General features: G+C 33.9%; 1 protein-coding gene across 4 annotated transcripts in view; it reads left to right on the forward strand.

Moving 5' to 3' along the window:
• Adat1 (Adenosine deaminase, tRNA-specific 1) overlaps positions 1 to 13,764 on the forward strand; it is a 136,841-nt gene that overhangs the window by 14,868 nt on the left and 108,209 nt on the right. For all 4 annotated transcript variants that reach the window (XR_016549788.1, XM_090407944.1, XM_090407943.1 and 1 more), the window contains exons 3-4: positions 4,232 to 4,297; positions 6,222 to 6,276. Coding sequence is in view for 3 of the 4 variants with exons in the window: in XM_090407944.1 (XP_090264070.1) it covers positions 4,232 to 4,297; positions 6,222 to 6,276 (121 nt within the window). In the remaining variant the exon portion in view is untranslated. The remainder of the gene's footprint in view (positions 1 to 4,231; positions 4,298 to 6,221; positions 6,277 to 13,764) is intronic.

The raw sequence follows: 13,764 nt of genomic DNA on the forward strand, positions 1-13,764 counted from the left end.
TCTCTTTGGCACGGCTGACAGATTTTTTAAAATAACTGGAACAGCTGACATGATGATAAATGACAATTCCATAGGATTGAAGGAATTTTCATCATAAGAAAGATTTCAGAGATGTTCCCACCTACTAAATCTTTGAGAAGTCTGTACTGTATATGAACTTACTATTGTACCTCTTAATTATTGTCCTATCTTTCTCTTTCCACTTTTTCTCTTGTTTATTGTACTTTGAAATACAATATATGTTTCTGAGGGTAACGTATGAAAGATATTGATTAGAACAGAGCAGAAAGATAAGCATTTTTTTTAATTAAGTTAAGATTATTAGGTTAATTTGTTGTAGTGTGTCAACATAAAGTTGTACACAAATCACGATCAGGAGAAGAAGAGGTCTCATTGACTGTGTTATTGTTGATATCTTCACTCTGGTTCAAGATGCATGAGTATATAGAGGGTTTGAAATAGTAAAGAAAGTTTTAAAAAGAATCAAAGTTGAGCAGCTTTCAGAGATTAACTGTAGATTTGAATACATAAATGTTATTCACAAAAAAATGAAAAGTTTGAAAACTAGAGCCAAACTTTAGAGATTCATTGGAAGACTTTGAAGAAAGCATTAATTGATTTAGCCAGAGAAGCCTGTGGTGAGGTTGTCTGCAAGAATAGGAAAATTGGGACTCTAGTGGACTCGGGAAGTTAGAGGCATTCGAGGAAAGGAAGAAAGCATATCAAACATTCCTGTCAAGTAGGTCAGTATGTGCTCTGAGAGAATACAGAGTAAAATGTTAGAGGTGATGTGCAAAACTAACTAAACAAAATTGTGGAAAGACTTTGGTAAGAACATAGAAAATAAATATCAGAAAGGGAGAAAAATATTCTGGAGGCTACTGAAAAAACTTAGAAATGTAGGAAAGAGTGCTGTACAGGGAATCAAATATCATACAGTGGACATGAAAAGTGAAGTTATTCTAGATATCTCAAGTGATTGTTTTCAAGGGTTGCTACATGAAATAAGCAGTGAGAGCACTGTGGTAGAAAACATTCACGAGGAATGCAGCTGAGTCTACATATCAATAAATGAGGTAGCAAAAGTCATTGATAACCTGAAATATGCAAACAATTAAGTTTGCGCCTGAAACAAAGTTCAAGTCTGAGGTCCAAAGTTCAACTCTTTGTTTCAGGTGCAAACTTAATTGTTTGCATACTTGGGATTAGGAGTTAAAGTAACCAAGTTTATAAAATAACTTGGTTATCCTAATATACAATATCCCCAAGTTAAAAAATTTATTACATCTATATCTCCTCCAGAAATTTTTATTAAAAATAAAAATATCTTGTTGCAACTTCTATAGGTAAAGTTGATAAGTCTCCGTATTACTATAACCTTGGTATTTAGGGTCTAGCTACTCACTGAGGAGACCTCAAAAAAGGTTGAAACCGGTCTGGGTAGTGACCCCACCCATAATGCATTGCAGTATACATCTTCTAGTGAGATGTGCTTTACATTATGGGAAAATACTAAGAATAGTGATCAGAGCTTTACCCACCTTTACAATGAGTTGCCCTGGTGTTATATCATCTTTAGACTTGAACTTTGTTTCAGGCGCAAACTTAATTGTTTGCATACTTGGGATTAGGAGTTAAAATAAAATAAACAAGTTTATAAAATAACTTGGTTATCCTAATATATATATGTATATATATATATATATATAAACAGACTGATTAAAAACCATTGATTAGCTAATATGTAAATGATTGTTGCTGCTGTCAGGTTCTGTGGTTGTTAGATTTTTGATGAATGCAGATCGAATTTGATGTTTGATGAAACCTGGGTTTTTGTTGCACTGTGTGTGTATGTGGGGGGGGGGAATAAGAAGCATTTCTAAGGCTTGTTTAAATTTTCTTATAAAATAGTTATGATCAATATATGGAATTTCTGTTTTTTGCTGAACCACTTGGCGGCTTGTATTTGTTGTGTGGAAAGCTAATTCCAACCTTTTCTTTCCTTTCTTATCAGCATCTTTTATGTTCAGAAATGTGTATCTCTTCAGACCATCCTATGTGGTCTACATATCAAATGCCACAAGAGCAATGAATTTTATATACTCTTGGTTTCTTTATGGGCAGATGTGGGGAGATATTGTTGCATGTAAAACCTCAAAATCGTATACAGCGATAACAAAGTTACCTTAACATGGTAATTACAAAGCAATGCTGCAATTTTGTCTGTAACGTTTGTGATGTAATTGCATTTATGAAATCTTGTTTATTTGAAATAATTCTCAGAGGTGTGTCAAGAATTTTGTTAATCATCTTCAGTTCATATCCACTGAGGGAGAGAGTATGTCTAAGGTAACAAAGTTCTTCATTCCTTTTTTTGCGATGTACAGGAAATGTTGCTTGCTCTGTCCTGTGATGTTTTTATCAAGCCTATCTTTTGTAATGGATATTGGTGTGAAGCAGCATGTAAGATCTTCCGGTTGTGGTTGGTTTTCTGTATACTGAAAAGATCAGTCTTTTTTCTTTCTCAGATATTTTGAAAAGGATGTTAAGTATTGGTAATTTTCTGTGATCTTCACTTCAAGAGTTAATTTTCCATATTTCTTACTTTTATATCCATCAGACATTAATTTTCAATCCTGTTCACTAACCTGTTATCTAAACCCATATTATAATTTAATATCAACTTATTGTGTAGCATCCTGTCAGATGCCTGTTTGGAAATTAAAAAAAAAAAAAATGTCGGTGTATGCCTTTTGCTCATCAGCTTCTCCTTTCTGTTTTTCACTTGCAAATTGACTCGCACCATACCTTGAAGCCTTCACCTTCAGATAAAAAGCCCTGTTAAAAGTTCTTGTTCTATACAGGATTTGAACCCAAGTCTTCCCAACCAAAGAGCATAATAGAAATTGACTTAGCTATTGAAATTTCTGTCCTTGTTGGTAATCAAATTATGGAAACTAGAAAGATCACTGCTTAATAAATCCATGCTGATCCCCATAGATAATATTAACATCATCCACCTAATTTTGTATACAGTCATTCACTAATTTTTCCCAAATCTTAACAATAACAGATGTAATACAAACTAGTTTATAGTTTGTATTACATTGTCTTTTAAGAGAATGTGCTAAGAACTGACAGCTTCAGTGACTTGGCTGTTTGATGAAAGTTTATATGTTGGAAAATATCCAAGGAGTGGAAGGATGATAAGACAAGAAATCCCATCCAGTCCTATTGCCTTGTTGACTTTCAGGGAACTTAGTATTGGAAATACACCACAATAAAGTGATTATTAAAGAGTTCCACTATGTTATCTGCATTGGTCACTTGATCCCATTTCCATCTAACTAGTTCATTTGTCTATAATCCTTTCTCCTCCTACTGACCACGTAATGAAACAGTCCCTTGGCTGACTGTGCTTAGCTGATTTGGTCCCAGCATCAAAGGATCAAAAAATGCAAAATTTTGATTCGGTCCTAGCATTGAATGCCTGAGGCATTGGTCTGATAAAAAATCCAGAAATTCCTTTCTCTTACAACTGGATGTTGTTTCCTCTGTTCACTTATACTGGAGCCAGTTTATGATTAGTAATGATATAGTCAATTATAGATCTTGTGTCCTTACCATTCCAAGTATATATGTGTGTGTGTGTGTGTATTTTATTTTATTTTTTACTGGAAAAAGTATGTTATTTTTTTATTATTACAAATGCAAAAGTCTAATAGTTTAGGTGAATTTCATTCAGCAGATGCGTAAGTGGTTATCAACGTAATGCAGATAAGGTAATAGAATTTTTTTATAATTAACATAAAAAAGATATATCAAAAACATTTTTCACTGTTGTATTAGAAATCAAAATTTATTTTACAATGAAAATATTGCATCGTTGCATAGATTTTAATCACAGAACTGAACATTTCAGGTAAATTATTTTCTCTGTATGCATAGTAACAGGCACAAAATAAATTCATAAAAATATCACTTAATACACTGCAGTCTTGATAGTTTTTGACTCAGCAGTCAGTTTGATTTGGATCTTATGATGTGAAAGTATACTATGTTATTTTTGTTTGTACATATATTATAATATAATTATTATGGAAGGGTGCATGATTTCATAATCATATAAAATAAAGCTATGTATATTTTGATTTTGCTGTATATATTGAATAATAGCATTATTAGAAAATTCCTCTTGGTGTTATTCTTGACCCCCCCCTTTCTCCCTTAGGCCTTGAAATTGTGTCCTTATCCACAGGGTCAAAATGTGTAGGAAAATCAAAGTACAGTGATAAAGGTATAGTTCATTTCATTTACTTATCGTAAGCATAAAAAATTAGCAGATAGATGTTGTAATTTTAATTTCAAAATTCAAAATAATGTAAAAGCCATCATTTGTATTTGTATTTTGATATATGATTTTAGTGAAGGTTACATATGAAAAATGTTTATTTTTCATATATAATCAAATACACCCTTTATCTGACCTTTCAATTATCAAAATGGCATGGCAGGTTCCGATAACTGATGTACGCTTACACGGTGCTCTACCAGAAGTCAGTTGACATACAAGAGTCAGTTAATTGAAGAGTTGTTTTAAAGGTCAGATAAACAACAGATTGCTGTATTTCATAAATAGTCAAGTACTGTTTAAGAGGAGAATTTTTGTTTTCACTTTCATGACATTTTTTACAATTCTGAAGTATTGTTGTTGTTTGTGTTGTTATTATTATTATTACAGAAGCATCTCCTTGGAGTCCAGTGATTCATCATGGGAGGTCCTTATTTATCGCTGACATAATCAATATTGTGTGTCTCTCATTAAAATCATTCAATCACAGCATACTAATGGCTGCCTCTGGAAACCTATTCCACTCATTTACTACTTTCCAAGCAAAAATCTAGTCCTTTTGCTAACCATACTCTTATTCAACTTCTAGGGGATGATCACTTGCTCCCCCCCCCCCACTCTGCCCCATCCAGTTATGTGAAAAAATTTCTTTATCATCTACTCTATAAAATCCCTTTTCCTCTTATCTGGTTATTAGCTAAACACTATATACAAATCTTCAATTTATCTTAACAACTGCCTTTCACTATCAAAGATATAGGAGTCTTATTCTAATCACACGTCATCATATTTTTTTCTAAAATTAATAATACTATGTTCTTCAGTTATTCCTTTGTGTTATTCTGTGTATAACATCATACAACTCTTACTGTTTTAAATGCTCTGTTGTTTGTGTTTTACTTTCTATTCAACTGCCTGATGCTACTAATGATGAGTTGTCATTTTCAGCTTGAAATTATATGACTTTAAATATATATATATATATATATATATATTGTGCCTCAGAAGACTGAAATATTAGATTTAGTGATATTGGAGTCTTGATAGAAAACATTAATTTAATTTGGAAAAAAATTGTTGATGGAAGCTGGTGATGGTGTAAGAGTTTAATCTTTAAAGGCACCTGTGGCATAACTATAAATATCTGTATAAATATCTATATATATCTATACTTTCATTTCATTACAGTTAATTACTGTGGTTATCGTGTAATTTGTTGTTTGTAAAATTTTCATGTAGTCTCATGATATCCTGTACACTCCATCAGAGTGCATATCAGAAATTTGATGATGATGATGTTCCTCTGATTTTTTGAGTATTTGTTTTAAAGTAAAAATTGGATCAAATCCTTATTTGGCCTGAACCTAACTTGTTGTTCCACAATTTTTTTTTAACCTCTTCTCAAGTATGTTTGTATAATTTCCCTGAACTAGTCATCAGGAAATTCAGTATTAAAGATGTAATCAGAATTTATCTGGTAATAAATTAAATTAGCCAAGAACTTATATTCTTGTTCCTTTATCATTAAATGCGTTTATCTGATAAATGTTAGTTTTTTGACTGTTCAATTTAATCCCCCCCCCCCCCAAGTGTGTATGACTAAATGCAAAATTGCATTTAACAGTCTCTCTAACTTTTGAAGTTTGCTTGGAATTTTTTTTTTTTACATGTTACTTAGGTTTCCTTTGTTGATAAAGCAGAATAAATGAAATTCATAGTGGCTAATTTTTAAACATCAATTAAATTATAGTGTGTAGAATTATATAATAGTGCTTTTGTGTTATAGCCAGACTGGATATAATCGTTGTACTGTGGTATTGTGATTTTAACTAGATTTTTAAAATATATTAACTTTTTTTTGGCTCTATAGGTGATGTAGTGAATGATAGCCATTCAGAAGTATTAGCAAGAAGAACAGTTTTGAGGTTTGTGTTTATTTATATTATTATTATATATACTGTAATACATTTGGTAATATATGACATTGTTTAAAAAGTTTACAATTGAAACTAGTTGCAATTAGAAGATAATGAATTATCAAGGGGGTGCTTAAGGGTCAAAGCTGTATAACTGAGAGGAGACCTCCACATAGCCTTTAAAGGCATGCGGAGAACCGACCAGGGCTTCTGACCTAATGTCCAATCCTCACCTTCTCATGTTGCACCCTATTGGGTATCTGCTTTGATACTGAACGAACGAGGATGGGCTGGCAATTTGAGATTTAGCCAACCAAATTGTATTCTTATTGGTTAAACCAAAATAAAAAATTAACAACATGACAAAATTTCATGCCGGCTGGGGCGTCGCCCGGTTAAACAAGACCCCTGTTGTTTTTGCCAGGGAACCAGGGCGAACAGCGAAAATTCAGCTACTGGAACAAATCTGAAAACAAACCCCAACTCAACATCACGAGAGTTAAAGATAGGTACTATCAACGTAAGAAGCCTGAATGGCAAAGAAATGGAGCTAGCTGAGGAATTAGATAAGTACCAGATCGACATAATAGGGGTGACTGAAACAAAAAAGACCAAAACTGGTGAGATCTTTCTGAGCAATAAATACAAAATGTTATATTCAGGCAATGACAAGCAAGGTAAAGAAGGAGTAGCCATAGTATTCAACAAAATACGAGGCTAATCTTCTTGAATTGCAGTCAGTCTTAAGTAGAGTAATGTGGGCTAATATCAGAATGGGGAATTGGACAATGAGACTTATTTGTGCCTATGGTCCCACAGAAGGTTCTACTAAGGTAGAAGTGGAGGAATTTTTTGATGCTTTAGAAAAAGCAACTGACACAATGAAAAGGAAAAGTTGGTCCATGTTGGGGATCTAAATAGCAGAGTAGGAAATGATTGTGAGACATACAAAAATATTTTGGGAAAATTTGGAGAAAAGAGCAAAGCTAATAATAATGGCAAATATCTGTTGGATTTCTGCTCAGGACATGGACTGGTTATTACTAACACCATGTTCCAACATAAAAATGTGCACAAATTCACATAGAGAGAAGAGGCAAGGAATAAGAAAAGTCTCATTGACTATGTTATAGTTGATAGTGATGTTTTCTCCCTGGTGCAGGACACCAGAGTGTACAGAGGATTTGAAATTGGAAGTGATCACTATTAGTCTTGAGCAGGATAAAATTGAATTTCATATTGAAAAGAATAACATGTAAGAAAGTTTTAAAGCGAATAAAACTTGAGCAGCTCTCAGATGTGAACTGTAGACTAAAATACAGAAAGATTATTGAAAAGAAAATGAAAGAGTTTGAGAACAGGAATCAAACCTTGGAGATTCAGTGGCAAACTCTGAAGAAAACATTGATTGATTCTGCCAGAGAAGCATGTGGTGAGGTTGTGTGTAAGGATAAAAAAATCAGAACTCCTTGGTGGACACAGGAAGTTAAAGAGGCAGTGAAGGAAAAGAAGAAAGCATATCAAAAGTTACTGACAAATAAGTCAGCTTTTACTCTTACAGAATATAGAGACAAATGTAAGAAAGCTAAACAGTGTGTAAAACTAGCTAAACAAAAGTCATGGGAGGACTTTGGCAAGAATATAGAAAATAAATATCAAGAAGGTGGCAAAATATTCTGGAGGTTGTTGAAGAAGCTTAGGAATGGAGGAAAGAGTGCTGTAAAAGGAGTTAGAGATGATAAAGGTGACATGAAAACAGGAGAAAAAGATATCCTTGAAGTATGGAGTAATTACTTTGAAAAACTGCTAAATGAAACAAGCAGTGATGACAGCACACTGGTAAAAAACACTGAAGTCAGGAATACATATCCATACTTGAAGTAGAAAAAGCCATCAAAAGCTTGAAATGTGGAAAGGCAGCAGGAGTAGATGATATTTGACCAGAAATGCTGAAGTATGGTGGTATAAAAGTCTTGCAGTGACTGCACTGCATAGTTCAGAAAGCCTGGACAGAGGGACGAATTCCCGATGATTGGAGTAGAGCTCTCATAGTACCCATATATAAAAAGGGAAATAAAACTGAATGTGAGAATTACAGAGGTATTTCCCTACTGAGTGTTCCTGGCAAGATCTATGCAAGTATACTTGAGAAACGGTTGAGAAGAATTGTGGAAGAAAAGCTTGGTGAAGAACAAGCTGGATTCAGGCCAAATACAGGCTGTCAGGATCAAATCTTCACTTTACGACAAATAGTCAAGAAAGCATGGGAATATAACAAAGCTATGTATTTAAGTTTTGTCGATTTGGAAAAGGCATATGACAAGGTGCCAAGAGAGAAGCTATTCAATACGTTGCAGTTATATGGTGTCAATGGGACATTATATCAAGCAATACTTAGTCTTTATTTGAGTTGTAAGTCAGCAGTTAGAATTGAAGGAAGTACAGGAAGATGGTTTAATGTTAAATCTGGTGTGAGACAATGATGTACATTATCCCCTCTGTTATTCATTATCTATATGGATCACATTATGAAGGAAAGTGGTATTAAACCTGATATCAAAATTGGAGATGTTAATGTCAGCTCTTTGCTTTATGCGGATGATGTTATACTTCTAAATAAATCCGCTACAAGTCTGCAAGATTCTCTGACTAAATTCAATTGCTGTTGTAATAGATATGGTATGAAGGTCAGCAGTAAAAAGACAAAGATAATGAAAATAAGCAAAATCATTGAAAATATCAACTGTGTTGTGAATGGATAACCTGTGGAACAAGTAAAACATTTGAGCTACTTAGGCACGATATTTACTGAAGATGGTAAATTAAATATAGAAATAGACAACAGAATGAGCAAAGCTGGTATGGTGGGAAGTCAATTGAAAAAATGATATGGAATAAGAGAGAAATTAGTCGGAACACTAAATTAGCTGTATACAAGACAGTGTTCAAACCAGTTTTAACTTATGGATCTGAGAGCTGGGTCAGAAGTAAAACACTTGACCAAAGACTAGAGACTGCAGATATGAGAGTCCTGAGAAAGATTAGAGGTGTGAACAGATGGCATGAATGTCAATATCATATTAAAAATGAGGAAAGAACTTGACATTGTCAGCATCCAGGAATGCGTTAGCAGAGCTAATCTCATGTGGTATGGTCACTTAAATAGAATGGGAAAGGAAAGATTAGCAAAACAAGCTGCCAGGTTGGCAGGAAAACGACCCAGAGGAAGACCAAGATATAGGTGGATTGATACGGTACAAAGTGCCTTAGACGATAGAAATATAAGATCTGATAATGTTGGAGTCTTGACAAGTAACAGACTGATTTGGAGGAAAATTGTAGATAGGAAGTTAGTAATGATGTAATTTTTTCATTTAGTACTGTCATATCCTGTACACCCCTTGAGGGTACATGGCAGGAATTTGATGATGATGATGAATTATCAAGAGATAGGATTACAGTTCCTCATATAAAATTATCTTAATTGCTTTCTTTTGTACTGAGTCTGTATTTTTTTTTTTTTTTTTTTTTTACTTAGGAGTGCTGCCTTAGATGTAAAAACAGTATTCAATACTTGATTTGTGATGGGTCACTATTTTTTAAGTAGTCTATACGGATTATCAGTAAAGGAATGAATGTGCTTATTTACACGAACACATTCATTTATGAAATTAATCAGTCACTTGTCACTGAAATTTCAGCTAGCGATTAAAGTAAAATTCAAGGTTAAATAATCCAGCAGTTAAATCATTTGAATGATGGAACACGGGAGTGATGTTTGCCTGGCATAATGAAAGAAATCAAGTGACGAACTTCAACACAAGCATTTTCAAATAGTTATCTACCAAAATGGCAAAGTTTTTCAAATGGAAACTGTTGAAATGGGCAATAAATATATATTGGAAAACTGAAGCAAACTCACTGGGTTTAACAGTCTCTCTAACTTTTGAAGTTTGCTTGGAATTTTTTTTTTTTTTTTTACATTTTTCTTAGGTTTCCTTTGTTGATAAAGCAGAATAAATGAAATTCATAGGGGCTAATTTTTAAACATCAATTAAATTATAGTGTGTAGAATTATATAATAGTGCTTTTGTGTTATAGCCAGACTGGATATAATCGTTGTACTGTGGTATTGTGATTTTAAAAGCATTTGCTTCGATTGTTATTTTGATTAACATGGAAGTGCTAGTTAATGTTATTAAAAATTTGGCAGTGGCAGCAAAGAAGCCTACGGCAACAGCGTGGAAGGGCTCAACTCATAGATGAAGTTTTTCCCTGGCCTTTTTTATAGTGGATAAGATGTGACAATTGTTTTATGTATGCATCCAAAAACGTTAAAGATTTGTAGAGTATTAGATCAAACGATAAAAAGGAACATATTATATTATGTGAGAAGTGCGATGAAAGGCTAGAATGTTCCAAAAATAAGAACAGTGTTACCAGGACGGAAGTGCTCGTGACAGTAATAATACAATGACATGGAAGAGTTTAGGCAAGAGTTAATGAAAATGACAAGTCAGGTTATGTGTATGAAGGAGAAAATTGATCATTTAAAGGAGAGCATAACTAATGTAAATGACAAGGAGGTTAATAAGAAGAAATAAGTATCTAAGGACGATGGGTTGCTTTATATGGTGACTTAGTCATTAAAGGTGTGGTACAAACAAAGTGCACAAGACATGTTTTACAGGTGATAATAAGTGCTAAGAAGAGCCAATTCATGTTGAAGGGGAGAAAGGAATAAGACAATGTACGAATTTGTCACCAACACACAAAATCATGTACTTTATATGTAAACTCTTCCAAATGTTGTACAAGCAAAATAGTTACCACTTTAAAGAAGAATTTTCATGAAAGAAAAGCTAATTTTCTGACATATAATAGTAAACACTCATCATTGATTACTCTATTATTGGAATGGATTTGCCTTCTTCTGCTATGTGCAGAAGTGTTGAGAGGGGGGGGTCTAGCATCTGGGGTTGGACAGTAATGTAAATAACTTCAAAGCTCATTATAATAGACTTGTTGCTGGTCGAGTGGGCCTCCCACAATGAGTCTGTTGACTCCATGGAGGTTACCAAATTATAATAATAATAACAACCAGTTTTATGGATGCCCTGTGTTCTCTCCCCACAGGGGAGAGAACACAGTTAATAATGGGTGTTAGAAAAATTACACCAGATGATATTCTCTAACACCCATTTAGAAGTTTATTGACATTATCACATCACCCCACCCCCTTTTTTTTTTTCTGTTAACTGCAGTAGTTCATAATCAATATTCCATAATTCCAATATAATCTTTGCAACTGTTCTTTGCACAGCTTTTTTTATCTCCTTAGAACCCAAGAAAGATGAAATTTGCACACACAGTAGTTCAAATGTGGTCTCATCAAGTGTTTGTAAAAAGGCAGGATCACTTGTTTATATAATCCTGATAATATAATATGCTGTTAGAAATTGCATCATGCCCAAGTGAATAACTTTACATTTACTAACACTGAACTGATATACATTATCATTTGTCCAAATTTCCATCCTGTTCAAATCATTCTGTAATGTGCTCGATATCAGTAGCAACCCTGATTGCCCTATCTATCTCATCATCATCAAATTCCTGACATGTACCCTCAAGGGGTGTACAGGATACGATAGTACTACATGAAAAATTTACATCATTACTAACTTCCTATCCTACAATTTTCCTCCAAATCAGTCTGTTACTTGTCAAGACTCCAATATTATCAGATCTTATATTTCTATCATCTAAGGCACTTTGTAACGTATCACTCCACCTATATTTTGGTCTTCCTCTGGGTTGTTTTCCTGCCAACCTGGCAGAGAACACTTGTTTTGCTAATCTTTCCTCGCCCATTCTGTTTAACTGACCATACCGCCTGAGATTAGCTCTGCTAACACATTCCTGGATGCTGACAGTGTTGAGTTCTTTCCTAATATACTTGTTTTTAATATGATATTGCCATTGATGCTATCTGTTCATGCCTCTAATCTTTCTCAGGACTCTCATATTTGTGGTCTCTAGTCTTTGGTCAAGTGTTTTACTTCTGACCCAGCTCTCAGATCCATAAGTTAAAACTGGTTTGAACACTGTCTTGTATACAGCTAATTTAGTGTTCCGACTAATTTCTCTCTTATTCCATATCAATTTATTCAGTTGACTTCCTACCATACCAGCTTTGCTGATTCTGTTGTCTATTTCTATATTTAATTTACCATCTTCACTAAAAATCATGCCTAAGTAGCTGAAACTTGTTCCACTGGTTCTCCATTCACAACACAGTTGACATTTTCAGTGATTCTGCTTATTTTTATTGTCTTTGTCTTTTTATTGCTGCCCTTCACACCATATCTATTACAACAGTTATTCAATTTAGTCAGGGAATCTTGCAGACTTGTAGCGTATTTATTTAGAAGTATAACATCGTCCGAATAAAGCAAAAAGCTGACATTAACATCTCCAATTCTGATATCATGTTTAATACCACTTTCCTTCATAATGTACATCCTTGTCTCACTCCAGATTTAACATTAAACCATCTTCCTGTACTTCATTCAATTCTAACTGCTGACTTACAACTTAAATAAAGACTAAGTATTACTTGATATAAGGCCCCATTGACACCATATAACTGTAGTGTATTGAATAGCTTCTCTCTTGGCACCTTGTCATATGCCTTTTTCAGTTCGACAAAACTTAAATACAGATCTTTGTTATATTCCCATGCTTTCTCCACTATTTGTCGTAAAGTGAAAATCTGATCCTTACAGCCTCTATTTTGCCTGAATCCAGCTTGTTCTTCACCAAGCTTTTCTTGCACAATTCTTCTCAACCGTTTCTCAAGTATACTTGCATAGATCTTGCCAGGAACACTCAATAGGAAAATACCTCTGTAATTCTCACATTCAGTTTTATTTCCCTTTTTATAAATGGGTACTATTAGAGCTCTACTCCAATCATCGGAAATTCGTCCCTCTGTCCAGGCTTTCTGAACTATGCAGTGCAGCCACTGTAAGACTTTTATACCACCATACTTCAGTATTTCTGGTCAAATATCATCTACTCCTGCTGCCTTTCCACATTTCAAGCCTTTGATGGCTTTTACTACTTCAAGAATGGATATGTATTCCTGACTGTATGCCTGTTGAGTGTTTTTTACCACTGTGCTATCAATGCTATTTTCATTTTGCAATTTTTCGAAGTAATTACTCTATACTTCAAGGATATCTTTTTCTTCCGTTTTCATGTCACCTTTATCATCTCTAACTCCTTTTACAGCACTCTTTCCTCCATTTCTAAGCTTCTTCAACAACCTCCAGAATATCTTACCACCTTCTTGATATTTATTTTCTATGTTCTTGCCAAAGTCCTCCCATGACTTTTGTTTAGCTAGTTTTACACAGAGTTTTCCTTTCTTACATTTGTCTCTGTATTCTTTAAGAGCACAAGCTGACTTATTTGACAGGAACTTTTGATATG

Source organism: Typopeltis vanoorti, chromosome 18, assembly GCF_054136105.1.
Source record: "Typopeltis vanoorti isolate ZY-2024b chromosome 18, IOZ_Tvanoo_1.0, whole genome shotgun sequence".
Lineage (NCBI taxonomy): Eukaryota > Metazoa > Arthropoda > Arachnida > Uropygi > Thelyphonidae > Typopeltis > Typopeltis vanoorti.